The 26,603-nt window shown below is 43.2% G+C and overlaps 2 protein-coding genes and 1 long non-coding RNA gene across 3 annotated transcripts; all 3 read right to left on the bottom strand.

Moving 5' to 3' along the window:
- Positions 1–2,953: 2,953 nt before the first annotated feature.
- On the bottom strand, positions 2,954–3,997 carry LOC111589266 (uncharacterized). The gene is made up of 2 exons (XR_002748263.2): positions 3,276–3,997; positions 2,954–3,191 (listed from the first exon to the last, which is right to left on the bottom strand). It is a non-coding gene; the product is annotated as an uncharacterized lncRNA (long non-coding RNA).
- An 8,329-nt stretch (positions 3,998–12,326) lies between these two features.
- LOC103626308 (uncharacterized) lies at positions 12,327–17,940 on the bottom strand. The gene is made up of 9 exons (XM_035959020.1): positions 16,606–17,940; positions 16,200–16,496; positions 15,009–16,124; positions 14,787–14,931; positions 14,496–14,684; positions 14,275–14,377; positions 13,689–13,925; positions 13,566–13,608; positions 12,327–12,671 (listed from the first exon to the last, which is right to left on the bottom strand). The coding sequence occupies exons 1-3, from the start codon at positions 17,856–17,858 to the stop codon at positions 15,218–15,220; spliced, it is 2,457 nt and encodes an 818-aa protein (XP_035814913.1). The 5' UTR covers positions 17,859–17,940; the 3' UTR covers positions 12,327–12,671; positions 13,566–13,608; positions 13,689–13,925; positions 14,275–14,377; positions 14,496–14,684; positions 14,787–14,931; positions 15,009–15,217.
- LOC109939679 (uncharacterized) lies at positions 17,911–19,183 on the bottom strand. Its single transcript, XM_020537984.1, has 4 exons — positions 19,093–19,183; positions 18,906–18,963; positions 18,033–18,834; positions 17,911–17,937 (listed from the first exon to the last, which is right to left on the bottom strand). Exons 2-4 carry the CDS (start codon positions 18,935–18,937, stop codon positions 17,911–17,913), a joined length of 861 nt encoding a protein of 286 aa, XP_020393573.1. The 5' UTR covers positions 18,938–18,963; positions 19,093–19,183.
- Between the last annotated feature and the right edge of the window lie 7,420 nt (positions 19,184–26,603).

The raw sequence follows: 26,603 nt of genomic DNA on the forward strand, positions 1-26,603 counted from the left end.
CCACCGCTCGGCTTCAAGAATTTTCATCATGCAGCCCGGCTGCAGTCCCTCACCAATGGTCACCTAGGATGATGACCACTAGCTTGGTGGTTGGGAGAAGCAAGCCGGGCTGCGGCCTCTGCCCCGCCCTCAGCTTCAAGGATCTTCATCATCCGGGCTGGAGAGGAGGGCGAGGCGAGTTGGGGCCTACCTCCGCGTGGGCCGGCGACCCGCTTCTTCCTCTGGCATTCGGGGGAGAGGGGCATCCTCCAGCTGTGCGGAGGAGGCGTCCTCCAGCCATGCGGGGGGAAGGCGAACTGCTGCTGCTTGGACAGGGTGCAGCTGTCCGTCCTCCACCCCGGGCGGCGGTCGTGCCGTGCGCGGGTGGCTATTGTCACCGGCCTCGCGGAGGGGGCGAACTTCGACAACGCGGGCCCGGTCGGCCGCGAGCGTCGTCAGCTGCAGCGTGCCTGGCACGCTGGCTCAGCTGGCTCTGGCGCCACCTTCGACGCTGCCTCCTGCCGCTTGGTCTGAGCGTGGCTGTCCGTCCACCGCACGGGCGACTGTCGCGCCGCGCATAGGTCGGGCATGTCTGCGGCCCTTCCTGCATCGCCGACTGCACTGGGGGATCGTCCAAGACGTCGCACGCCGCTAGGGCGGCATTCGTGTTCTTGGATTGTCTTGTCCTCACTCCAGCATGATGCCTCCATGCGGAGGCCGGTGCCGGCCCGTCCGCGAGGACTTGAGTGGGGATCTGCCGGTGCAGGCTGGGGCGGCCGCCATTCGTCGGCGTGGCGCTGGCGCGCAGGTGGCCGCTGTTGTCGGTGCTGAGGTGGTGGTAACCAGAGGAGGTTTCTCCGCCGACGAGATCGTCGGCGCCACCTGCGGTCGGACCTCCGGCTTTTTGGCTTTGATGGCTTGTCCTCACCCCTCGTGTGGGGACGTGGGCGAGGGCCTTTTCACAGCAGCATTTGCCCTGAGGTCATCGCTGCTGCTGTTTAGCCGCTCGAAGCGGAGGTCGTTGTCGCAGCTGGTGCATTGGTCACCGGCGAGCCACCTGGAGTCTGTTGTCCCGCAGGCCCTCCGGTGTGGAGGTTGTTCATACCCGCCGGAGTGGAACCGGAGTTCCGTTTGTAATGGCACCCTGAGTATGGGTGTTTGTTCATTGTGGCTGTCGAGGCCTGAATGTGACACCCCAGGTGTCAATTTCGCGTTATGTCGGGAGATTTATCCTAACCTCGGATGCTCAGTGAAAATTTCTATTTCTCGCTCGCGTATGTCTCTGATTATCCAGATTATTTATCCACATTTCACCAAGTTTGGAATTATTCAATCTCAAGAACAACCAAATTTGGAGCTGTTAAAACTTTTATTCTTGGCGCGAATGTAATCTCGATATTCAATCTCGATTTATAAATCTCATCTGAAGCTCATTAAATCAAACTCTCGACGGTTGTTATTTGATTTGAGCCCGAGTCTAATTCCTCGAACCCCGATCGATGTCCGATTATTTTGATCCGAGTTCGTACTCTCACACGGAATACTCAGTACGTCGTCCTCTAATTATTTCTTACTCGACTCGGCCAAATATCTCTATGTCCAAACCAAATTCAAAACCCTGCATCGACAACGATTTTAAAATATCACGATTCGCCTTCTCCGACTAAAATTCCAAAGCCGATCAAATCTCAGGACGATTTATTTACTGCACTAAAATTACCACATCCATTTAACAAACACATTCACCACAATCATCAGACCCGGTACATATACATGTATCGATGCGCCCTTCACACACTAATTTGCATTTTAGCTTAGACATCATATGAACACTACTACTTTTTACCCGCGACCGTAACCATACATATGTAGACTACAACAAGAAATTCACCGTGATTACGGGCTTAACCACGTCATCTAACAATTCGGTTAACAAGAGCAACGACATCGCCGCTAAATAACATACACGTCAACTTGCCTTTTATTGCCGCAATCCGAGACACAACATATATATACAACAATCTCTTAACGAAATCGACTCCTACTTAACATGAGTTCGCTAATCATAGTATAAGACCTAGCGAACCATTTTAGACATCGTAACTCAAAAACATGGTTTGGAGCAGATTAATCAGCGTTTCTTACCCATGGCTCAACTTAATTTAGTTAACACACCAGTCACCTAAAACAACACATTGTTGGGGTCTAACCTAGAGGCATCTACATATGGTGTAAAACTTCATAAGACTTACATTGGCTACTAAAGAACCTAAAGCACTTATGTGCATATGTTATCGAATTGTTCTTCAATTTTAACAAGGACGGACTCATGAACGCTACTCGCCTCCAATAATTATTGGGCTGCGATAACGCTCATATTAGACCTCCAATCGATCAACAAGACATTTATTTATCTAAAGGGAATGAAATGCAATAATTGACCAAGCAAGGCATCGATCCGCCATACAATAGAAAGCATGGCGACACCGACAGATGCTATCAACTAATCGTTTTAAAAATATTAAACTTACTTCTCGCTTGCCATTACACCACTCCTAAATCACACGACCATCATGAGCATCCTTCACACGATTATATAATAGCAATTTAAACGTCATGTTACACCATACATACATCTTTCCTCGTTGCGAGTATAACCATAATGCGGCATATACCCGCACACCTCAAACAATTGTCTTACGCCACCACTACTATATCACACCACGGCACACACACACCTACGTGCACTAATTAAATCCTCGCATCCCATGTATTTCCAATTTACTCATCACATTAAACAACACAACATGTTTGCTTACCAAAACGTGAAGGCAATCTTGCTACGACATATAACCAAAACATTTTATACCCACACACACTCCAACACCAATGTACACCATATCGACAAAAATATAATTATACAAACTACAAATCGCACACATCAAACAACACATCGCATAAATTCCTATCGAAATATAAAAACATCCGAGTTCTTTTCTACTTCTTTTTCTTTCGCCACGAACTTCAATCCATACCAATACATTTTCTTACACATATACACACATGCACAACATCGACCAAAGCTTAAATAGATTAATCCACAAAATACCAAGTGAACAACCTGGACAAATCGAGGCTAGTCACATGGGCTGTCCACAAGGCTTGGCGTTTCGTCGAACGGGCCAAGCGCGAAGTGTGGCGTCGACCACTAGCTGCGATAACACAAAACATTGTTGACGACAATTCCTTGAACATCATAAACGCCGGAAAAACAGCAAGGACAATGGGGTTCTCACCGAGGGTCGACGGCATCACGGACGGGGCTGCGCACAACATATTATTTCTCACGGGTATTCCGTCGAACAGCCAAGGGGCATTGAAGAGAACAGCAAGGGCGCTCAGCTATGGGATGGAAGCAGGGGTGCCATGGAGGTTGCTGCCGCTGCTTGGTGTTTTGGAGGGTGGACTGTTGTTCTTCCCTGCGCGTGAGGGGTTTCCTGCGCACGAGCAGAGAGGGAGGGAGGTGCCATGGCTGCCACCGAGGGCGTCGGCCAAGGGAACTGCTCCCTGCGCGCAGGGGAGAAAAGGCTCCCTGCTCTTAACGCCATGGAGAAGAGGGGGCGTTGGGCAGAGGAAGAAGAAGGGCTTGGGCGCCATGGAAAGGGGAGCAGAGGTGCTGCACGTGAGGAGAAGGGCTTCCTGTTGCCGTGCCTGAAGGGGGCGCCAATGGGAGAGAAGGGGGCGCCATGGAAAGGAGCTCGGCTGCTCGAGCTTCGCCGGCGCCATGGGAGTCGCAGGTGAACAGGGCGCCGACTGGGGAAGAAGCCAGAGAGAGCTCGCGGCGAGCAGCAGCAAGGGGAATGGAGGTCTGAGTGGGGGAGATTGTTGGCGAGCTCGCGGCAGGGAGGTGAGCTCGGCCACGCCATGGAGGAGAGGAGCTCGGCTCCAAGGGAAGAAGACACGCGCGAGGGAGAAGAAGCTACTGGTGGCGGCTGAAAAAGGATAGGGGTGGGAGTGCAAAACAGCCCAAGTGCAAGGCAAAGGGGGTCCATATTTATAGAGGAGCCTTAGGGTTAGGGTTTCCTTAGTGGTCCTTAGTGGGCTGGGCTGGGCTGGAATGGGCTTGGCCCAAAACATGTAATCGGGCTGCGATAAATATTTTCCGGAAAAAGGCTCGTGCGGATTTCATCGGTACGCAAAACAGAGTGAACAAGAGTTCGGACGAACGAACGACTGAGCGATTAATTCGACCGAGAGTTTGATTTGACTTCGCTCGAAATAATTCCCTACGCGTGATTCGAAAATGACTTGAGAAAAATTTGTAAGTCTACTTGTTGGTCCTCATTTGATTAATTTAACTCTAACAAATGGTAAAGTGTTGGAATAATTCAAGTCTCTAAAACATGGCTATTCTTGGATTGTATAGGAGCTGAAATTTACAAATTGCTGTTTTGGACTGCACACAGTGATTTCCCCGTGCTATATGTTTGATGAGCTAAATTGTGTTTTCTGTAGATATGTGCTATAGAAAAGTGGTAGATAACTTTAATATCTTACTGGTGTTAAAATTTGACTGGCATAAGTCTGACAGTTTAGGAGTTATGCTTTTTACAAATTCAGTAACTGAATCTGTCCAAATTCTGTACAGATTTCAGAAACTGCATTGTTTGCTCAATTTATTGTTGCAATCTGTTCATGGTCGTTATAAGAAAGTTGTAGATGCTTTGCTTATCTTGCTTGTGTTAAAAATTCATAATCATAGGCCTGATAGTTTAAGAGTTATGAATTTTACAAAATGGTTGTTGTGTTCTGTCCACTGACAGAACAGATTTCGAAAACTGTATTGTTTGCTTTAGTTAAACATAGAATAACTTCTTGGTGATTATAAAAGTTGTGTAGTACTTTTTCTGAGTTTTCCAAAAAGTCTTGGATCACTCTTTTTGGTGGTCTGAAGATTAAGTTACATGCGTTTGAAGTGTGAAGTCTGAATCTGTCCAGTTCTGGACAGCAAAGCCTTCTAGAATCTTTTATCCTTAGATAAATATTGAATCACCTTGAAATATTTATAAATGATATGTAGACAATTTCATTACCTTTCCAGAAAGTCTAGAATCACTTGTTTTGGATGCATGAGTCTCTGTTTACGAATTTTTGAAACAAAGGGTCTGAATCTGTCCAAATCTGGACAGCGCTGCTGTAATTGCACTTTTTGAACTTGCTAAGTGATGAATCATGTTAAGGTAAAAATACTAAAATTGTAGAACACTTTTTAAGCTTTCCAGAAAGTCCTAGTTTACTATTTTTGGATTAATATTTGAAGAGTTATGATTAAAACAAGTAACTACTGTGCTGCTGTCCTAAAAATCTGCATGTGCGCATTTGATTGTTTAGTTCACCCTATTTGCTAAAAATGTTTGGTTCACACTTAAGTAATGCAAACTTGCCATGATTAAGCTTAATAATGCACGTGTGTCATGTTTTGTATGTTTCTTGCTCTAGTTGATTGTGATATATGAGTTTCGTAGTTATTGATGCCTATGTCGTATTCCAGCTTACGTTGTCTTGGTTGGACTTGTGTGGTCGGTGATGCTTTTGCGCGATCAATAGGAGAACTAATGAAAAGCCGTATCCAAATAAATAAAATGCGCGTACTTGTGATGTCATAGTTGCGTCGCGTAAATAAATAAAATGTTGTTGTCTTTTCATTGATGTTCATGTTGAAAGCATGATGAAGTGTAGATAGCTAATACTAGCGTGTGGTCGTTTACGGTGTCTTAAAACTTAACGTTAGTTCGCTATCATGTACTTGCGGTATCTTGTGCTATTTCATTATATTCATACATATGCATCTTGCATCTCATTTAGGACCGAGAGATGATGATCGTGCACGTGATGTGGTGCCACCCACAAGATGCAGTCGGTGGACGACCCAAGGAAGGATGGACATAACCAGTGGATGCTCGCCAAGCGAGTACCTCCCCCAGCAAACACTATCTAAGTGTTAAATTAAAGGCAAGCCCCAGTTTTATGTATAACCAATTATATATGCTATTTTACTACACTTAATGTTTGTAGGCTTGTACTGTGCACTTAAGTGTAGGAGTTGACTGAAACCTTAGTTGCATGAACTCAGGATTCCTTTTGAGATGAATACTAGTATGCTAGGTCGAGTAGCTGCTTTACTAATTAGGGATCTCGGTAGAAGTCGAGTGATTTTTCTAGCACTCGCGCGAGGTCAGGAATTGATTGTATCCATTTTATATCAGAATGATGATGGTCTGTTGACGACGGTCCATGGGGATGCGTCGTCTCCGAGTCGGAAATTGGAATAAGGATTAAGGTGTGGTACCATGTGTCAAGCGTTTGAACGTACTAAACATATGCCGAGAAATATGGTAAATCGGTAAGCCTAGTACCTGAGTGAACCTGCCCGCAGACTTTACCCCTCACGCGACCTGAGACGTGGTCTCCCATTCCGGTTATGGTGGGTACAAGTGCGGTCACTGCATGACGACAGTCGGGGTCAGTGAGGTATTGTACGCCAAGGCGGTGAGCCCTGATCTGTTGCCAGGGAATCGATGGGGACGGTTGATGTGTGTGGGGACAGAGTGCCTCGCCATGTCGTGTGTTTAGGTTTACCTTGCAAGGTTTAAAAACTCGATTCGAATCGTCTGCTTCTCGCAGCTAATGAGACTGCTTGATCCATGCTGCTACATTGAGTAATAAGTGGAAATGAGGTGACTGGCAAAAGATGTTGATTGATAAAATGTTTGATACCATGTATGAATAGCTAAGTACACATCTAGTCTAAAGGATTCTACTAAAACTTGAAAAGCTAAAACTTGATTTTAGACTCAGCTAGTGCTTTTGGCAAACCAAACCCCTCAGCCAAACAGTTGCATGTCTAGAGGTAGAGGAGTAGACTCCTCACACCTTGTAAGTCTAGCTGAGTATTAGTATACTCAGCCTTGCTTGTGGCATAATTTTTGCAGGTACCTCCTTGTTCTAGTTGATGGTGTGACTTGGCCTTCATCCCTGCCACCGGGATAGATGGTCGAGTGGGTTACTGCTTCCGCAGGACAGGACCAGGAGGAGTAGCGTGGCCAGAATTTACCATGTTACTCGGTTTCTCCGTTAGTTATTTCCGCTGCATTAAAATTTATGGTTATTATTTCCGAAACTCCGATAATGTAATCACTAATGATACTTATTTAAATTTGTGGTATTATGTTTTATTGTATTTCTCTGTGCCTCACCTTCGTGTGAGCTAGTGGTATTCGATCCTGGTAAGTGGCTTTATCGGACTAGATCCGAGGGACTGACGGGTTATTCCGGTTTAAGTGTGTCGCTGCCTCTAAGGGCGTGACTTGGACACTTAAGCTAGAATAATTCGGGCGGTTCCACCACAGCTGGTATCGGAGCGAATACCATTACAGAGAAGTCAATAAGTCATGATTTCCAACCTTTTCTAAAGTAAAACTTGCTTAGAAACCAAGTTAGATAGCTGTCAGGACGATAAGGATAGACCTAGGACGTGAAGCCTTAGGAAATAGATGGGTAGCTAGGTGGCTATTTATATAGGCCATAAAGGCTACTACTACTATTAATAAGGATGCTATAGCAAGCACCCAAAAAGTAGTTAGGTCTGAGAAGACGACTAGAATGAGCATGCATCATGATTGTCGCATCATAATTGTTTCTTCTGCACCAACATGCTTCTCTCACCTTTATTCCAATAATAAGAATTTTTGAATAATGTGTTGTATTGCTATGTTATGAAATATAAGAAATGCCTTATCTCTCGCCTAATTAGTAAGTCTTGCTAGGTTGTGTTATGTGTTTCTCTTGCCTTGCTATCTAGGTGGTATTCTAAATGTTCAACCCTTTTTACAAAAAAATGTTGTCTGTTCTGCTCATGAAAAGATTTTCCCCTCCAAACAACCTTGAGTTTAGCAAGTGAAACCCTTGTAAAAAAACATGCTTGTGTTGGTGTTTTCGAACCCTTATGTGTTTCCCGCTTGAAGTTGCACCTGCACGGCTTGTAGACACCCATAGCTTGACCCCTAAATCGACTAAAACTTCCTTGTGCACTTGTTGTGTCAAAAAAAATTTTATTATTGGTGTCTAGTTGCGCAAACCCTATCAAGGCCATGTTTCTTTCCATAAATCCTTGCCCCTAAAACTTCATAGCATTCCTGTTGATCATCCAGCTGATCTTGTTGCCTACCTCTCCTTTCGCATGGATCTAGTGATCTTTTTTCTTGTGAATCATGTTGCGTCTTATTCATCCAAATCTCTGGACCCCTTAATGATTCTGCCCCGTTATCTGGTTATCTGCTATAATCCGTTCTTAAGTATCGGATGATGATCTGCCTAAATCTCGCATTTCTAATCATTCTCATACTCTCTCTCTAAGGATCATGACGATGTTTTATCTAAACAGTGTATCCCTTTGGTTCAATGGACTTTATTGTTGTCCTTGGTTCTCTCATGTCTCTAAAAGCTTATCAATCTTGATCTCATGGTTGGTTCCTCCTCATATCAAATATCGTATCAATCTTTGACTTGATAATCCATGTTGTGATCATAAAATAATTCGCGGAGTTGAAGAGTTCTCATGTGATGCTCTTTTGTCAGCAATCTCTGCTTCAACTTCGGTCACATTCTTATTTTCTGAGCCATACTCTCATGGGCTCCATCTATTTATGCTATGTGAAATTCTCATTGGTTACGTTTGGTAATGGTGTTATGACTAACGACCGATGGTGCCGCGACGAGACCGAGAGCCTACTATGGTGCACACATGGTTGAGCTGCTCGGCACACGCTGGTATCGCGATCAATAGTCGTGATCCATTACGGGACTATACTAATGTGCTATCTTTTGTGAACGTTCTCTCATAGTGATCGCTGCATTTTGTCTCAACATGCCGCGATATTCTACCCAAATCTATTTCCAGTATCTTGTCAGATACCCTCTCATGAATTTGCATCTATCTTCAGTCTGGGAGTTACATGCTTCTCCACCCTTGAAGATCCTCATTCGAATCTCGGGACGAGATTCTTTTTAAGGGGGGAAGGCTGTGACACCCCAGGTGTCAATTTTGCGTTATGTCGGGAGATTTATCCTAATCTCGGATGCTCAGTGAAAATTTCTATTTCTCGCTCGCGTATGTCTCTGATTATCCAGATTATTTATCCACATTTCACCAAGTTTGGAATTATTCAATCTCAAGAACAGCCAAATTTGGAGTTGTTAAAACTTTTATTCTCGGCGCGAATGTAATCTCGATATTCAATCTCGATTTATAAATCTCATCTGAACCTCATTAAATCAAACTCTCGACGGCTGTTATTTGATTTGAGCCCGAGTCTAATTCCTCGAACCCCGATCGATGTCCGATTATTTTGATCCGAGTCCGTACTCTCACACGGAATACTCAGTACGTCGTTCTCTAATTATTTCTTACTCGACTCGGCCAAGTATCTCTATGTCCAAACCAAATTCAAAACCCCGCATCGACAGCGATTTTAAAATATCACGATTCACCTTCTCCGACTAAAATTCCAAAGCCGATCAAATCTCAGGACGATTTATTTCCGAATCACGCATAGGGAATTATTTCGAGCGAAGTCAAATCAAACTCTCGGCCGAATTAATCGCTCAATCGTTCATCCGTCCGAACTCTCGTTCACTCTGTTTTGCGTACCGACGAAATCCGCACGAGCCTTTTTCCGGAAAATATTTATCGCAGGCCGATTACATGTTTTGGGCCAAGCCCATTCCAGCCTAGCCCAGCCCACTAAGGAAACCCTAACCCTAAGGCTCCTCTATAAATATGGACCCCCTTTCCCTTGCACTTGGGCTGTTTTGCACTCGCACCCCTATCCTTTTTCAGCCGCCACCAGCAGCTTCTTCTCCCTCGCGCGTGTATTCTTCCCTTGGAGCCGAGCTCCTCTCCTCCATGGCGTGGCCGAGCTCACCTCCCTGCCGCGAGCTCGCCAACAATCTCCCCCACTCAGACCTCCATTCCCCTTGCTGCTGCTCGCCGCGAGCTCTCTCTGGCTTCTTCCCCAGTCGGTGCCCTGTTCCCCTGCGACTCCCATGGTGCCGGCGAAGCTCGAGCAGCCGAGCTCCTTTTCCATGGTGCCCCCTTCTCTTCCCTTGGCGCCCCCTTCAGGCACGGCAACAGGAAGCCCTTCTCCCCACGTGCAGCACCTCTGCTCCCCATTCCATGGCGCCCAAGCCCTTCTTCCTCTGCCCAACGCCCCCTCTTCTCCATGGCGTTAAGAGCAGGGAGCCTTTTCTCCCCTACGCGCAGGGAGCAGTTCCCTTGGCCGACGCCCTCTGTGGTAGCCATGGCACCTCCCTCCCTCTCTGCTCGTGCGCAGGAAACCCCTCACGCGTAGGGAAGAACAACAGCCCACCCTCCAAAACACCAAGCAGCGGCAGCAACCTCCATGGCGCCCCTGCTTCCATCCCATAGCTGAGCGCCCTTGCGGTTCTCTTCAATGCCCCTTGGCTGTTCGACGGAATACCCGTGAGAAATAATGTGTTGTGCGCAGCCCCGTCCGTGATGCCGTCGACCCTCGGTGAGAACCCTGTTGTCCTCGCTGTTTTTCCGGCGTTTATGATGTTCAAGGAACTGTTGTCAACAATGTTTTGTGTTGTCGCAGCTAGTGGTCGACGCCGCGCTTCACGCTTGGCCCGTTCGACGAAACGCCAAGCCTTGTGGATAGCCCATGTGACTAGCCTCGATTCGTCCAGGTTGTTCACTTGGTATTTTGTGGATTAATCTATTTAAGCTTTGGTCGATGTTGTGCATGTGTGTATATGTGTAAGAAAATGTATTGATATGGATTGAAGTTCGTGGCGAAAGAAAAAGAAGTAGAAAAGAACTCGGATGTTTTTATATTTCGATAGGAATTTATGCGATGTGTTGTTTGATGTGTGCGATTTGTAGTTTGTATAATTATATTTTTGTCGATATGGTGTACATTGGTGTTGGAGTGTGTGTAGGTATAAAATGTTTTGGTTATATGTCGTAGCAAGGTTGCCTTCACATTTTGGTAAGCAAACATGTTGTGTTGTTTAATGTGATGAGTAAATTGGAAATACATGGGATGCGAGGATTTAATTAGTGCACGTAGGTGTGTGTGTGCCGTGGTGTGATATAGTAGTGGTGGCGTAAGATAATTGTTTGAGGTGTGCGGGTATATGCCGCATTATGGTTATACTCGCAACGAGGAAAGATGTATGTATGATGTAACATGACGTTTAAATTGCTATTATATAATCGTGTGAAGGATGCTCATGATGGTCGTGTGATTTAGGGGTGGTGTAATGGCAAGCGAGAAGTAAGTTTAATATTTTTAAAACGATTAGTTGATAGCATCTGTCGGTGTCGTCATGCTTTCTATTGTATGGCGGATCGATGCCTTGCTTGGTCAATTATTGCATTCCATTCCCTTTGGATAAATAAATGTCTTGTTGATCGATTGGAGGTCTAATATGAGCGTTATCGCAGCCCAATAATTATTGGAGGCGAGTAGCGTTCATGAGTCCGTCCTTGTTAAAATTGAAGAACAATTCGATAACATATGCACATAAGTGCTTTAGGTTCTTTAGTAGCTATGTAAGTCTTATGAAGTTTTACACCATATGTAGATGCCTCTAGGTTAGACCCCAACAATGTGCTGTTTTAGGTGACTGGTGTGTTAACTAAATTAAGTTGAGCCATGGGTAAGAAACGCTGATTAATCTCCTCCAAACCATGTTTTTGAGTTACGATGTCTAAAATGGTTCGCTAGGTCTTATACTGTGATTAGCAAACTCATGTTAAGTAGGAGTCGATTTCGTTAAGTGATTGTTGTATATATATGTTGTGTCTCGGATTGCGGCAATAAAAGGCAAGTTGACGTGTATGTTATTTAGCGGCGATGTCGTTGCTCTAGTTAACCGAATTGTTAGATGACGTGCACTACACCACAACCCAAAATATGCAACTTACTGTCAGTCGCTAAAAGCCCTTTTAGCGTCTTACTATCCATCGCTAAAAACATATGCCGACTACACATATCCGACGCTATAAGTGCCGTCGGGATAAATCTATAGCGACGAACAACTTTTGTCGACTGATCATCTAGCACTAATTAAACATATACCGACTGACTTAGATATAGCGACGCACGGTTCATTAGGATATACGCTAACTAATGATTAGACGCTAAAAATTCTTTTAACGACTGTCAGTAAGTTGCAGAACATATAAACTAATTAATATATGTATATATATCTAAATATGAATAGACAATAAATATATTATTCTGCATAAGCATCAAACACAATTGGCAGATTAACATAGTTTTCTTTGAATATATCAACATAACAACCGTTATATTATAGCAGCCAATACATGTTTAGCTACAACAAAAAAATAGAATTCATGATAGCAGCCATTATAAGTTTAGCTACAACAAAATAGGATTCATGATAGCAGCTGTTACATGTTTAGCTAACCAAAATCAGGACTCAATCTACAAAATGATTCATCTCTGAGTCTCAAACAAAAAATCCTACATATAGCATGGCATGCCATGACATGTTTAGCTACAAATCCGGACTCATTGTCTACAAAATGCTATGTCAGTCTCTTGTTTGTCCAACTGCAGCTTGCCTCTAGTGCCATCCACCTGCAATCCAAAGATTACATTTGAATAAGTTGCCATCCACAATGAATTTCTAAAGCAGAGCGGATCAGCCATATGTCCATTTTTAACAACAAAATGCTGGTCTTCGAGGCCACAAAAATGCAGAGCAACATTACCAAAAAAATGTGTGGGTCTTTTTTATCGTGCTTAATCTATGATCTTATTGTATCACAGAAGTGGGTGAGTATGAACAGCTAGCACATCATGCACTCTAAAATAAATATATAATCAGCGAAGGAAAATATATATAAGGATATATATAAATAGTTAATAGCTGTACAAATTTAAAACATCCAATGAGAGTGGGAAAATAAATCTAAGAATGTGAAGCTTGCTATCGTTGAACTTTTCTTCTTGATTAGACGATTAAGATAATGGTGCACTTCAGTCTTCAGATCCAGTCATTTTAAGAGGCAAGTTGCATAAAATATATAGTGCCCCTGCCAACGTATTGCGAGTGGCCAACAGGAAGCCCCACACGGCCACATCAATTGGCTGGAGCATTTTGAGGCCAATCCAAAGCCCACTGCTGTTGTCCGCTCACTATGGCAAAAGAGTGGCACCGTAAAGCAAGGATCCAATGGCTGCAGATTTTTTTGTTGACGTGGATAGTCTAGCTGTGCAGCTATGCGCCCAGCTTTAATATAGTAGAATGTGGCTTGTAGAGAAAGAGAGAAAGAAAGAACAAATAGAAGCACTACACATTGTGGCTAGAGCTGAAAACATACATGCACTATATATACAAGTGAGTCACAGTGCACATGTGGTTTGTTCTGTAGGTCTTCATGCCTAATTGCCTATGTGCTATGATTTTGACTAAAAATCCAATACTTGGAATGAAGTCTCATGTAATAGGTAAAGAAAGTTTGAGCATACCTCTAATACCTTGGGGTGATCCTGATGCCTTGCTAATCTTCATCTATCATGAATACAATTTTAGATTGTTTAGTCACTCACATATGCAAAAAGAAGAAGCAAAGTACTAGAGTAGTTCATTACCCTCTTATAAAGCCAAGCAACTGACATTTGATGAGCATCAGCCATCGTCTCTACATAACCATAAGGGCAAGGCAAAATTGCATCCCTTTTCAATACAATGTTCACAATAACTTCACAATATTCTTTTCCAAGAGGCACACCTCCCAGCAAAGTGTTAGGATTAGTTGAAATAATTGTTCCCTCAGCCACAGGTTGCTCAGGTCCAATAATGGCATATAATATTACATCCTTTCCAACCTAAGGCAAAAAATAAATTTATTAGAATTGAATCAATCTATGGAACCATATTAAATCATAATTAAAAACATGAAGGATGAGACTAATACAAGTTCATCATGTTGAATGCGAGAGGGAGCCTCATTCCTTGGTGGGACTGGGTGGGCTAAACTCGTAGTGATGCACCGTCGAGGCTGCTTTGGTGGGACTGCACCTATAGGACTATTTTGATGGCGTTGAATTGTTGGGGCTGCCCTAACATGATTGTTTTGATGTCATTGCACTGTCGGGGCTGCACCAACAGGACTGCTTTGATGGTGTTGCACTGTCGGGGCTGCACCAACAGGATCGTTTTGATGGTGTTGCTCACCATCATCACAGTGATGATTGATGTGATTTTCTGCACAATCTTCATCTTCTACAAATTGAGCGTCATGATGCGCTTCCACATCATGCTCTTCATACCTTCGGCTCTACAAACATACAAGAGAGAGAATTCATAAAGAATAAATCTGCATAGGGTACAAATATATTTCACTAGCATTGAACTGAACACCATTAGAATGTAACTAAGTTGTTGAAATACTTTACCCCATTCTGTCGTGAATTTGAACCATTATGTGAAATGAGTTCCACATCTTGCAATTCCCTTGCCATCCTTTCCTCTTGCATTTGCTGCTCCAATTCAGTTATGCGTTGTTGAAGAGCTACTTTCTCACATTCAGCCTTTTTACGGGCCAAACCTTCCTTTCCTCTTCTTTTCTGCGTTGTTGCGTGAATCTATTACATGTAATTTAAAATATGAGAAACTTGCTACAATACATGCTATAACAAGATACATATTTGCACAACAAGATATATATATCATACATGGTACAATACCTTCATTATCACATAAGAAATCTCCCATTGATTCACAACCAAGGTCTTCATTAATTTGTTCATTTCCATTTTCAACACAATTCTTTTGTGGCCTTGCACGCAGATTGTGACCTTCAGTTGCTACATCACTAGTGTTATGAATCCTCTGCAATCAATAAACATGATGTAAAAAACTGTTTTGAAATGAACAAATCCTATTTGAAGAGAATATATATACATAACCTTAGTTCTTTTTGTAGTTCTACCATGTTGATTCATATTGCTCAAAGTAGGGATATTAAGAGCTTCCAATCGCCTTTTTTTTCTGCGATGGTTGCGAGTCGTTGTTCCTCATACTCGTTAAGGGAGGCATCCTTATCCCTTCTTCTTTCGCTTGCCATATTTCCTAAAACAAAGAAGAAAGAGTACAACAAAACAGTGTCAATGAACTACTAGCAAAATAATGCAGCTACCCATGTGCATAGATAATACTTACTTTGTAGATTTTTTTTAGATTTTTTTGGATCAACAAAGTAACCATCTATATCTCTTCTAGTAGTGGGGACAACACCATTAACAATATCAACAGTTACATTTGCATTCAGATCAAATAATGGCACAAATACACCATTATCAAAATCGGTATGCTCATTATCCAAATTATCCAATTCAAACACATCTCTTGGTTTAGAGTGAACAACAGCAGCCCACTCAGTATCAATTGGATCTGGAACATAGTACACTTGAACTGCTTGTGATGCTAAAATGAAAGGCTCGTCAGATAATTTGTCATCTGTATTGAATAAATGCTTAAAGTTCACAGTTGTGATGCCTAACCGATCAATTTTGACCCATTTGTCTTGCACACGGTTGTCAACCCAATCACATTTGAAGAGGACCACATTTCCTTTATGGTGATAGTTTAGTTCAATAATTTCCTTGATAATACCAAAATAAGTTTTCTTTCCTATTATAATGTTATCATTGCTGCCCTTGTCAAAGATTGTTGACTCCGCAACCACAACAACCCCACTATTTTGAATAGGTCTACCCTCATCATATGATGCTGTGTGAAATTTGAACCCGTTCATGTTATAGCTACTATACTTATTTGCAACTGTCATTGGTGATTTAGCTAAAATTTTAATCTCATCTTGTGCTTCCCCATGCATTTCCTCTACTTGTGGGATTGAAATGCCACTATTAATGTGTGTGCAAAATAATCTCAAAAGACATTTGGTAAGAATTATCCTTACACTTACATGCAACCTAAACCACTCATGAAAGGATTCATGCTGTAAGCGGTTGATATCTCTTTTATTTCGATGACCAATTGAGGACAAATAGTGAGCATGCTTGCTGCAAAGGTCGTCTTATCACTTTAGCATACAAAGAAAAGCGATCATGTGATGACAAGAGATATAGATAACTTACTCCAAGTAAGGGGTTATATTGTCGTAGTTGAACAAAACATATCTATGAGCTTGTAGCCATGTTTTATGGTCTAAATTAACTAAACACTTCCCAGCCAATCCTTGGCCAATGGTATGGAAGAAAGGAGTTGTAGTACAATCTTCGTCATACTCATATCTAACTTGATGGTTCAATTGAGTCTCACCATGTAAATAGCGAGCACAAAATGTAAGACACTCAGTAAACATAGACCATTCCATAATTGATCCCTCATAGTGACTCTTTGTATGAACAGAACCCTTCAATCTCATTAGATACCTATTCACATAAGTAATAGGCATGTTGAAAATGTTACAAAAATATTGTGTAACTAATTTTTCACTAAACTGCAATATGAATAAAGTGTACCATGATATCAAAAAATTACCTCTCTATGGGCCACATGCTACGAAAATGGACGGGACCAGCTATCCTTGCTTGGGTAGGAAGATGTACCATCAAGTGTATCATGATATCAAAAAATGAAGGCACGAAAACGGTCTCAAGAAAGCTCAGGGTTTCAGCTATATTAGCCTCAAGCTTTTCCATATCGCTTATTCGAATGACAGGTGATGAAAGTTTCTTGAAAAAATTACTTATACGAATCACTCCAGCACTAACTATTTCCGGTAATATTTTCCTCAATGCAAGCGGCAACAAGTGTTGTAGAATAATATGGCTCTCATGACTCTTAAGCCCAATTATCTTTCTCTCATTAACATGTACATTATGACGTATATCAGATGCATAACCCTCAGGAAACTTCACACCTTTAAGTACTTGACAAAATAATTTCCTCTCATCAGGACTCATTGAGTAAGGTGCAGGTGGTAAATAAAATTGGTCTTCAACTTTAATAGGGTGAAGATCACTTCTAATACCTAAAGCTTGAAGGTCCAACCGAGAATTCAAGTTATCCTTTGATTTCCCATCGGTGCCCATGAATGTATTAACTAAGCTTTCGCTCACATTCTTTCCTATGTGCATGAAGTCAAAATTATGTCGCAACATTAAATCTTTCCAATATGGTAGCATGAACCAAATAGATCTCCTTTTGAAAATGACTAATGGTTCCCCTTTCTTGCGTCTCTTGCTTGTTGGTTTCTTCCCAGATGGGTCCTTGCCAAAAATTGGATTAAGATGTTTAGTACACTCCAATATTTCCTCTCCCGATAGTGGAGTAGGTGCTGCCCTAAACTCAGTACAACCAAATTTGTTAACATCAAATCTAAATGGGTGGTTTTCATCCAAAAATCTGCGATGGTCCATATAGCAAGTCTTGCTACCATTTCCAAGTCTAAGTGAACTCGTGTAGTAATGGCAATCAGGACATGCTGCTTCACCTGATGTAACAGATCCAGATGCATATCCTAAGCCAGGGAAATCTGTAATAGTCCATATTACTGCAGCTCGCAGCTGAAAAAACTCACCCTTTGAAGCATCATAGGTTCTAACTCCATTAACAAACATATCTAATAAATCATCTACAAGTGGCTGGTAATAGACATCCATGTCACTACCAGGACTATTTCGGCCAGGAATCAGCAAAGAAAGGATGAAATTTGATTGCTTCATGCACATTGAAGGGGGGAAATTATATGGAATACAAATGCCAGGCCAAACACTATAGCTAACATTCATGCTCCTAAATGGATTAAAGCCATCAGTTGCAAATGCTAGACGAATATTTCGGCTATCTGCTGCAAACTCTAGATGTTTTCTATCAAAGTCTCGCCATAAAGGTGAATCTGCAGGATGCCTTAGCAAACCATCTTTTATCCGGTGTTCATCATGCCATCTTGCTAGATCTGCTACATTAGGGGTCATGAATGGCCTTTGGAGCATTCTTGTTATTGGAATATAGCGGAGAACCTTTCTAGGAACCTTGTATATATGTTTCCCATCTAGACTCTTCCTTGTTGATTTCCAACGTGAAACCTTACATTTTGGACATGAATTCAATTTTGCATTATCCTTCGAATAAAGAATACAATCATTTTCACATGAATGAATACTGTTGTATCCAATTCCTATAGATTTCACCAATTTCTTAGCTTCATAAAAGCTCTTAGGTAATGTTGAACCCTCGGGGAGTGCATCATTAAGTAGATCTAGCAGCAGGTTCATAGATCTATCAGTCCATCCTCCAAGGAGTTTGATGTGAAGCAATCTAACTAGGAAACACAGCTGTGTATATTTCTTGCAATTAGGATACAACTCTTTTCTGTTTTCTCCTACCAATTTTTCAATGGCCGCTAGCTCATCACAACACCCAATAATGGAACTATTGTCCTCAAAATCACCTTTATCATCTAAACCAGCAGTTAAATCTCTAAGCAAACCAGATATGTCATCATCTTTGTTAGGCTCCTCTATAACCTCAGCATCGTCATAGTTCCCATGATTCACGGAAGAGCTAGCTTCTCCATGTAAGTTCCATATCATGTACCCTTTAAGAAACCCATCACATATCAAGTGCTCACGTACTTCACTTGCCTCTTTCCAAAATGAGTTGACACACTTTCTACAGGGGCATAAGATCTTACTTCCTACTGCTGAATTTCTAAATGCAAAAGCTAAGAAACCATTCACTCCTTGCAAATATGCCTTGCTGTGCCTACAATATTTTTATGTTAAATGACATTTTAACCATGTGTGTCATTCAATTTGGTGAAACATGCTTTGTACCTAGCATCATTATCGATCCATGTTTTATCCATCAACCTTTGTATAGGGGACCAGATAGCTTCCAAAATGAAAAAATATCATAAGAAATACTATAGTCATATAATTTTATATATCTATATTTATGTCCATGCATATGATATTCAAATCCACGTGTTATGAAAAACGATGAATAGAAAGACAATCATACCGTCACACAAGAGTCTGTGCGGGTTCTTTCACCTTTAGCCTTCTATTCAAATAAGAGGTTGTGGTAGCACTAGATCAAATGTAGATTCAAATGCTGCAGTGTATGAATGGATTAAATTAGATAAGTGCACATAAATGAGATAGTAAGCTACAAAGACATCATGGTGGTTCCAATTACTATTAGTCAATTTTTTCAGAAACAGAAGCTGGTTCAGCCTTATTGATAACAAAAAAATGAAATTGGTTCAGCCTTATTGTTTACATAGAATCTTGTGAATCCTTGATCTCCGAAGGCAAGTGCTATTTCATATTACTAGTAGCTTGCTCGTGCCTTGCGCGAGTCTTCGATCGATAGGTTTACAAAAAATAGCATTGCTTTAAATATATATGAACAATAAAATATGTTAACACACAATTAGAAGTGATAGAAATATCTAAACATACAATTATTTGCCTTGTGGTTTACCATATTTGTCATAATTAGGGTCAGCAACCTATGCAATTCATATAGCCAATTTCATAAACTATCTTAACATGGGTGATTTTTTCATATAGCCAAATTGAACACAAGAAACCTGACATGACATCGACCTTGTTGTGTACAATCACACATGCACGTTTGCTTGCTTAAGCTTGTAAGCCATGCATGCCAATATCTACACGGTATGACTCAGTGAACTTGACCTCGCGTGTGTTTTTTTCCATGTGTTTTTTTTCAAATTGAACAGCCACCCATCCTGCTACTAATTTGTTAGTCTGAAACCCATGACATAGGAGTTGAACTGGGCACTACATTACTTGAAACTGTGCATTTATGAATTCTCATTTGCACTATAGTTGCCATACGCAGCTCCAAGTCACAATTTTTTATTTATTCTTACTACAATTTACACTAATCAAGTTTACAATTCACAAACATAGATAGGAAATTATCTATTCACCTACAAACCAAACTAGACTTCGTTAAGGAAAGAACACGGACTGACCTGCGCACTACTTCGCTGCCTCTGCCTTGTCTTTGGAGAATCAGGTGATGTCTCTTCTCTTCAAAAATTCCTTTTTATTCCTCCCATCGAACTTCCTGTACTTAGTGTGCTTCTAGCAGTGCGATGATTTGGAATTGAGGAGGAGGCCGGCTTGACCACAACAACTTGGGGAGAGATGATTCACGATGGATTTGGGACAGAGGATGCACACATGAGAGCTGAGAGGCAAGGGATGAACGCACGCACGACGCTAGCTAAACAGTCAAGGCGGCGGCTTGAATTGGGAAGGAGGATCGTCGCAGCTTGTGTTCGTGCTGACGCTGAACGGGGCGGTGGCAGGGCGACGATTTGGAATTGGGAAGAAGAAAATAACTATCTAGGGTTTGGTTCAGTAAAAGAATAGGCGGCAGCTTGGAATTGGCCTGCTTCAGGTGGGCCGCGCTTGTGAAATTTTCGCGCCAATGGACCAAGTGAAGCGCGTGGAGGCAATTAGTCCTGAGCCTTTTTATGCCGACTGATCCAATGATGCAAAAAAACTTATACCGACTTATTGTTCAACACTATGTGTGTGTATATATACCGACTGATGTTTAATTAGGAAATAGAAAATTAGCGACTGACAGCCTGTGACTAACATATACCGACTAACAGTTTGATGCTTATACTGTATTTATAGCGACGATTGTCAGACACCAATTTAGTGTTGTGGTATAGTGGTGGTTAAGCTCGTAATCACGGTGAATTGCTTGTTGTAGTCTACATATGTATGGTTACGGTCGCGGGTAAAAAGTAGTAGTGTTCATATGATGTCTAAGCTAAAATGCAAATTAGTGTGTGAAGGGCGCATCGATACATGTATATGTACCGGGTCTGATGATTGTGGTGAATGTGTTTGTTAAATGAATGTGGTAATTTTAGTGCACTAAATGACTTGAGAAAAATTTGTAAGTCTACTTGTTGGTCCTCATTTGATTAATTTAACTCTAACAAATGGTAAAGTGTTGGAATAATTCAAGTCTCTAAAACATGGCTATTCTTGGATTGTATAGGAGCTAAAATTTACAAATTGCTGTTTTGGACTGCACACAGTGATTTCCCCGTGCTATATGTTTGATGAGCTAAATTATGTTTTCTGTAGATATGTGCTATAGAAAAGTGGTAGATAACTTTAATATCTTGCTGGTGTTAAAATTTGACAGGCATAAGTCTGACAGTTTAGGAGTTATGCTTTTTACAAATTCAGTAACTAAATCTGTCCAAATTCTATACAGATTTCAGAAACTGCATTGTTTGCTCAATTTAATGTTGCAATCTGTTCATGGTCATTATAAGAAAGTTGTAGATTCTCTGCTTATCTTGCTTGTGTTAAAAATTCATAACCATAGGCCTGATAGTTTAAGAGTTATGAATTTTACAAAATGGTTGCTGTGTTCTGTCCACTGACAGAACAGATTTCGAAAACTGTATTGTTTGCTTTAGTTAAACATAGAATCACTTCTTGGTGATTACAAAAGTTGTGTAGTACTTTTGCTGAGTTTTCCAAAAAGTCTTGGATCACTCTTTTTGGTGGTCTGAAGATTAAGTTATATGCGTTTGAAGTGTGAAGTCTGAATCTCTCCAGTTCTGGACAGCAAAGCCTTCTAGAGTCTTTTATCCTTAGTTAAATATTGAATCACCTTGAAATATTTATAAATGATATGTAGACAATTTCATTACCTTTCCAGAAAGTCTAGAATCACTTGTTTTGGATGCATGAGTCTGTTTACGAATTTTTGAAACAAAGGGTCTGAATCTGTCCAAATCTGGACAGCGCTGCTGTAATTGCACTTTTTGACCTTGCTAAGTGATGAATCATGTTAAGGTAAAAATACTAAAATTATAGAACACTTTTTAAGCTTTCCAGAAAGTCCTAGTTTGCTATTTTTGGATTAATATTTGAAGAGTTATGATTAAAACAATAACTACTGTGCTGCTGTCCTAAAAATCTGCATGTGCGCATTTGATTGTTTAGTTCACCCTATTTGCTAAAAATGTTTGGTTCACACTTAAGTAATGTAGACTTGCCATAACTAAGCTTAATAATGCACGTGTGTCATGTTTTGTTTGTTTCTTGCTCTAGTTGATTGTGATATAGGAGTTTCGTAGTTATTGATGCCTATGTCGTATTCCAGCTTACGTTGTCTTGGTTGGACTTGTGTGGTCGGTGATGCTTTTGCGCGATCAATAGGAGAACTAATGAAAAGCCGTATCCAAATAAATAAAATGCGCGTACTTGTGATGTCATAGTTGCGTCGCGTAAATAAATAAAATGTTGTTGTCTTTTCATTGATGTTCATGTTGAAAGCATGATGAAGTGCAGATAGCTAATACTAGCGTGTGGTCGTTTACGGTGTCTTAAAACTTAACGTTAGTTCGCTATCATGTACTTGCGGTATCTTGTGCTATTTTATTATATTCATATATATGCATCTTGCATCTCATTTAGGACCGAGAGATGATGATCGTGCACGTGATGTGGTGTCACCCACAAGATGCAGTCGGTGGACGACCCAAGGAAGGATGGACATAACCAGTGGATGCTCGCCAAGCGAGTACCTCCCCCAGCAAACACTATCTAAGTGTTAAATAAAAGGCAAGCCCCGGTTTTATGCATAACCAATTATATATGCTATTTTACTACACTTAATGTTTGTAGGCTTGTACTGTGCACTTAAGTGTAGGAGTTGACTGAAACCTTAGTTGCATGAACTCAGGATTCTTTTTGAGATGAATAATAGTATGCTAGGTCGAGTAGCTGCTTTACTAATTAGGGATCTCGGTAGAAGTCGAGTGATTTTTCTAGCACTCGCGCGAGGTCAGGAATTGATTGTATCCATTTTATATCAGAATGATGATGGTCTGTTGACGACGGTCCATGGGGATGCGTCGTCTCTGAGTCGGAAATTGGAATAAGGATTAAGGTGTGGTACCATGTGTCAAGCGTTTGAACGTACTAAACATATGCCGAGAAATATGGTAAATCGGTAAGCCTAGTACCTGAGTGAACCTGCCCGCAGACTTTACCCCTCACGCGACCTGAGACGTGGTCTCCCATTCCGGTTATGGTGGGTACAAGTGCGGTCACTGCACGACGGCAGTCGGGGTCAGTGAGGCATTGTACGCCAAGGCGGTGAGCCCTGATCTGTTGCCAGGGAATCGATGGGGACGGTTGATGTGTGTGGGGACGGAGTGCCTCGCCACGTCGTGTGTTTAGGTTTACCTTGCAAGGTTTAAAAACTCGATTCGAATCGTCTGCTTCTCGCAGCTAATGAGACTACTTGATCCATGCTGCTACATTGAGTAATAAGTGGAAATGAGGTGACTGGCAAAAGATGTTGATTGATAAAATGTTTGATACCATGTATGAATAGCTAAGTACACATCTAGTCTAAAGGATTCTACTAAAACTTGAAAAGCTAAAACTTGATTTTAGACTCAGCTAGTGCTTTTGGCAAACCAAACCCCTCAGCCAAACAGCTGCATGTCTAGAGGTAGAGGAGTAGACTCCTCACACCGGGTAAGTCTAGCTGAGTATTAGTATACTCAGTCTTGCTTGTGGCATAATTTTTGCAGGTACCTCCTTGTTCTAGTTGATGGTGTGACTTGGCCTTCATCCCTGCCACCAGGATAGATGGTCGAGTGGGTTACTGCTTCCGCAGGAGAGGACCAGGAGGAGTAGCGTGGCCAGGCTTCGCCATGTTACTCGGTTTCTCCGTTAGTTATTTCCGCTGCATTAAAATTTATGGTTATTATTTATGAAACTCCGATAATGTAATCACTAATGATACTTATTTAAATTTGTGGTATTATGTTTTATTGTATTTCTCTGTGCCTCCCCTTCGTGTGAGCTAGTGGTATTCGATCCTGGTAAGTGGCTTTATCGGACTAGATCCGAGGGACTGATGGATTATTCCGGTTTAAGTGTGTCGCTGCCTCTAAGGGCGTGACTTAGACACTTAAGCTAGAATAATTCGGGCGGTTCCGCCACACTGAACATCTGGGTATTGGAGTGTAATGTCGTGTTTCTTCCTCATTTCGAGCACTAGGACTCGCCTGTCGGCTTAGCTGAACCACTTAACCGAGCGTGAGCTGCCTTGTGCGGAAGGTGACGAGTGAGGTATCCGTATCTCGGAGGCATAGGAGTCCCTCGTCTCGGTCGGCCTTGCCGCCCAAGGCCTCTCTTGCTCAGTTCTAGAACCTTCGGCCGCTCTGCGATGAGCTGAAGCCGGAGGTAGCAGTGTCAGCGTGGACAGAGGCGGAGTCGGCTCGGAAAGAGGCTTCATTGGCCTAGGAGCAGGTGGCTTCCCAGGCCGAGGAGGTGCAGCAGCGGCGGCTAGAGCTTGGCCAGGTCGTCCGCGAGCGGGACCAATCCTAGAGTCACGCTGCCGAGACCGGGAGCCGGGCTGAGGTCCTCGGGGGACAGCTGGCTGAGGCTACGGAGCGGCCAGCCGAGGTGTCCGCTCGGGCCGGGACCCTGGCGGAGACCCTGGCTGTGAGGGCCCAAGCGCGGTGCTGGCGTCCTCCTTCGAGGTGGAGATCCTTCCGCCCGTGTCGCCGTCTGAGGCCGGGCCAGGTTCCGCCGAGGGTGGAAACATCGCCGAGGGTGCTGCTGCTCCCCCTGCCGATGTCTGAACCTGCAGGAACAGTTTGTCTGTAGTATGCGTATGTTTTTTGCGGCCGCCGAGGCCTAAACAATTTTATCGTTGTGTTATAAAGCTGTGTTTCCTTTTCTCTCGTTTCGAGTATCAGGACTTGTTCGTTGGTAGCAGAATCGCTTATCCGAGCGAGAGTTACTTTTCGCGGAAGGTGATGAGTAAGGTATCCGTATCCCAGAGGCGTAGGAGTCCCTCGGCTCGGTCGGCCTTGCCGCTTACGTGCACTCTTACTCGTTTGCAGGATTCTGTTATCGATATAGTCGATAAGGCACGAAAATCATTCTGGCAGAAAAGTTTTCGAGCGTTAGGACTTGTTCGGTAGCAGAATTGCTTATCCGAGCATGGGTTACTTATCGCGGAAGGTGATGAGTGAGGTATCCGTATCCCGGAGGCGTAGGAGTCCCTCGGCTCGGTCGGCCTTGCCGCTTACGTGTACTCTCGTCGTTCTTAGGACCCCGCTATCGAAGCAGTCGAAAAGCGCGAAAGACGTTCTGGCAAAAGACTTTTCGGAGGAAAATTTTGACGCAGAGGGGGTTCCCCCCTTCTAGCCCCCGAGGGAGGGTCGGGCTTTGCCGAGGCAAGGCTGATCCTTCCTTGACGGTTAGACTTTATTTATGTAAAGAGAACGAGATATATGAACGACTTGAAACATTTCAAGGGTAGAAGCGACGTAGCTGTTGGATGTTCCAAGCGTTGCTGTAGACCTCGCCTTGATCGTTGGCCAGCTTGTATGTCCCGGGCTTCAAAATCTTGACGATGATGTATGGCCCTTCCTAGGGAGGAGTAAGCTTGTGGCGTCCTTGGGCGTCCTGCCGTAGCCGAAGTACCAAGTCTCCCACCTGGAAGCCTCAGGGCCGAACCCCTCGGGCGTGGTAGCGTCGCAGAGACTGCTGATACCGCGCCGAGTGTAGTAAGGCCACGTCCCGAGCTTCTCCGAGCTGGTCCAGTGAGTCTTCTCAGCTGGTCTGGTTGCTTCGGTCGTCATACGCCTTTGTCCTCGGGGAACCGTATTCTAAGTCTGTGGGTAAGATAGCCTCAGCCCCATAAACTAGAAAGAACGGCGTGAAACCCGTGGCTCGGCTCGGCGTCTTCCTCAGACTCCAGACCACCGAGGGTAGCTCTTTCATCCACCGCTTGCCAAACTTGTTGAGGTCGTTGTAGATCCTCGGTTTAAGTCCCTGCAAAATCATACCGTTGGCACGCTCCACCTGCCCATTCGTCGTGGGGTGAGCTACGGCGACCCAGTCCACACGGATGTGGTGGTCCTCGCAGAAGTCTAGGAACTTCTTCCTAGTGAACTGGGTGCCATTGTCGGTGATGATGGAGTTTGGGACCCCAAAGCGATGGATGATGTTTGTGAAGAACGCCACTGCCTGCTCGGACCTGATGCTGGTTAGGGGTCGGACCTCGATCCACTTGGAGAATTTGTCGATGGCGACCAGCAGGTGCGCGAAGCCCCCGGGTGCCTTCTGCAAGGGACTGACGAGGTCCAGACCCCACACGACAAACGACCAGGTGATGGGTATTGTCTGTAGGGCCTGAGCGAGCAGGTGCGTCTGTCTTGCGTAGAATTTACACCCTTGATAGGAGCGTACAATCCTAGTGGCGTCGGCCAGTAGAAACCCTGTCGGAAGGCGTTTCCGACGAGGGCCCGAGGTGCTGCATGGTGACCGCAAGCCCCCGAGTGTATCTCTTGCAATAGCTCTTGTCCTTTGGCGACAGATATGCATCGTTGGAGAATGCCTGAGGGGCTGCGGTGGTAGAGCTCCTTTTGATCACCCAGTAAGACAAACGACTTGGCGCGCCGTGCCAATCGCTGAGCTTCGGCCTTG

This window comes from Zea mays, chromosome 5 (assembly GCF_902167145.1).
Source record: "Zea mays cultivar B73 chromosome 5, Zm-B73-REFERENCE-NAM-5.0, whole genome shotgun sequence".
Taxonomy (NCBI): domain Eukaryota; kingdom Viridiplantae; phylum Streptophyta; class Magnoliopsida; order Poales; family Poaceae; genus Zea; species Zea mays.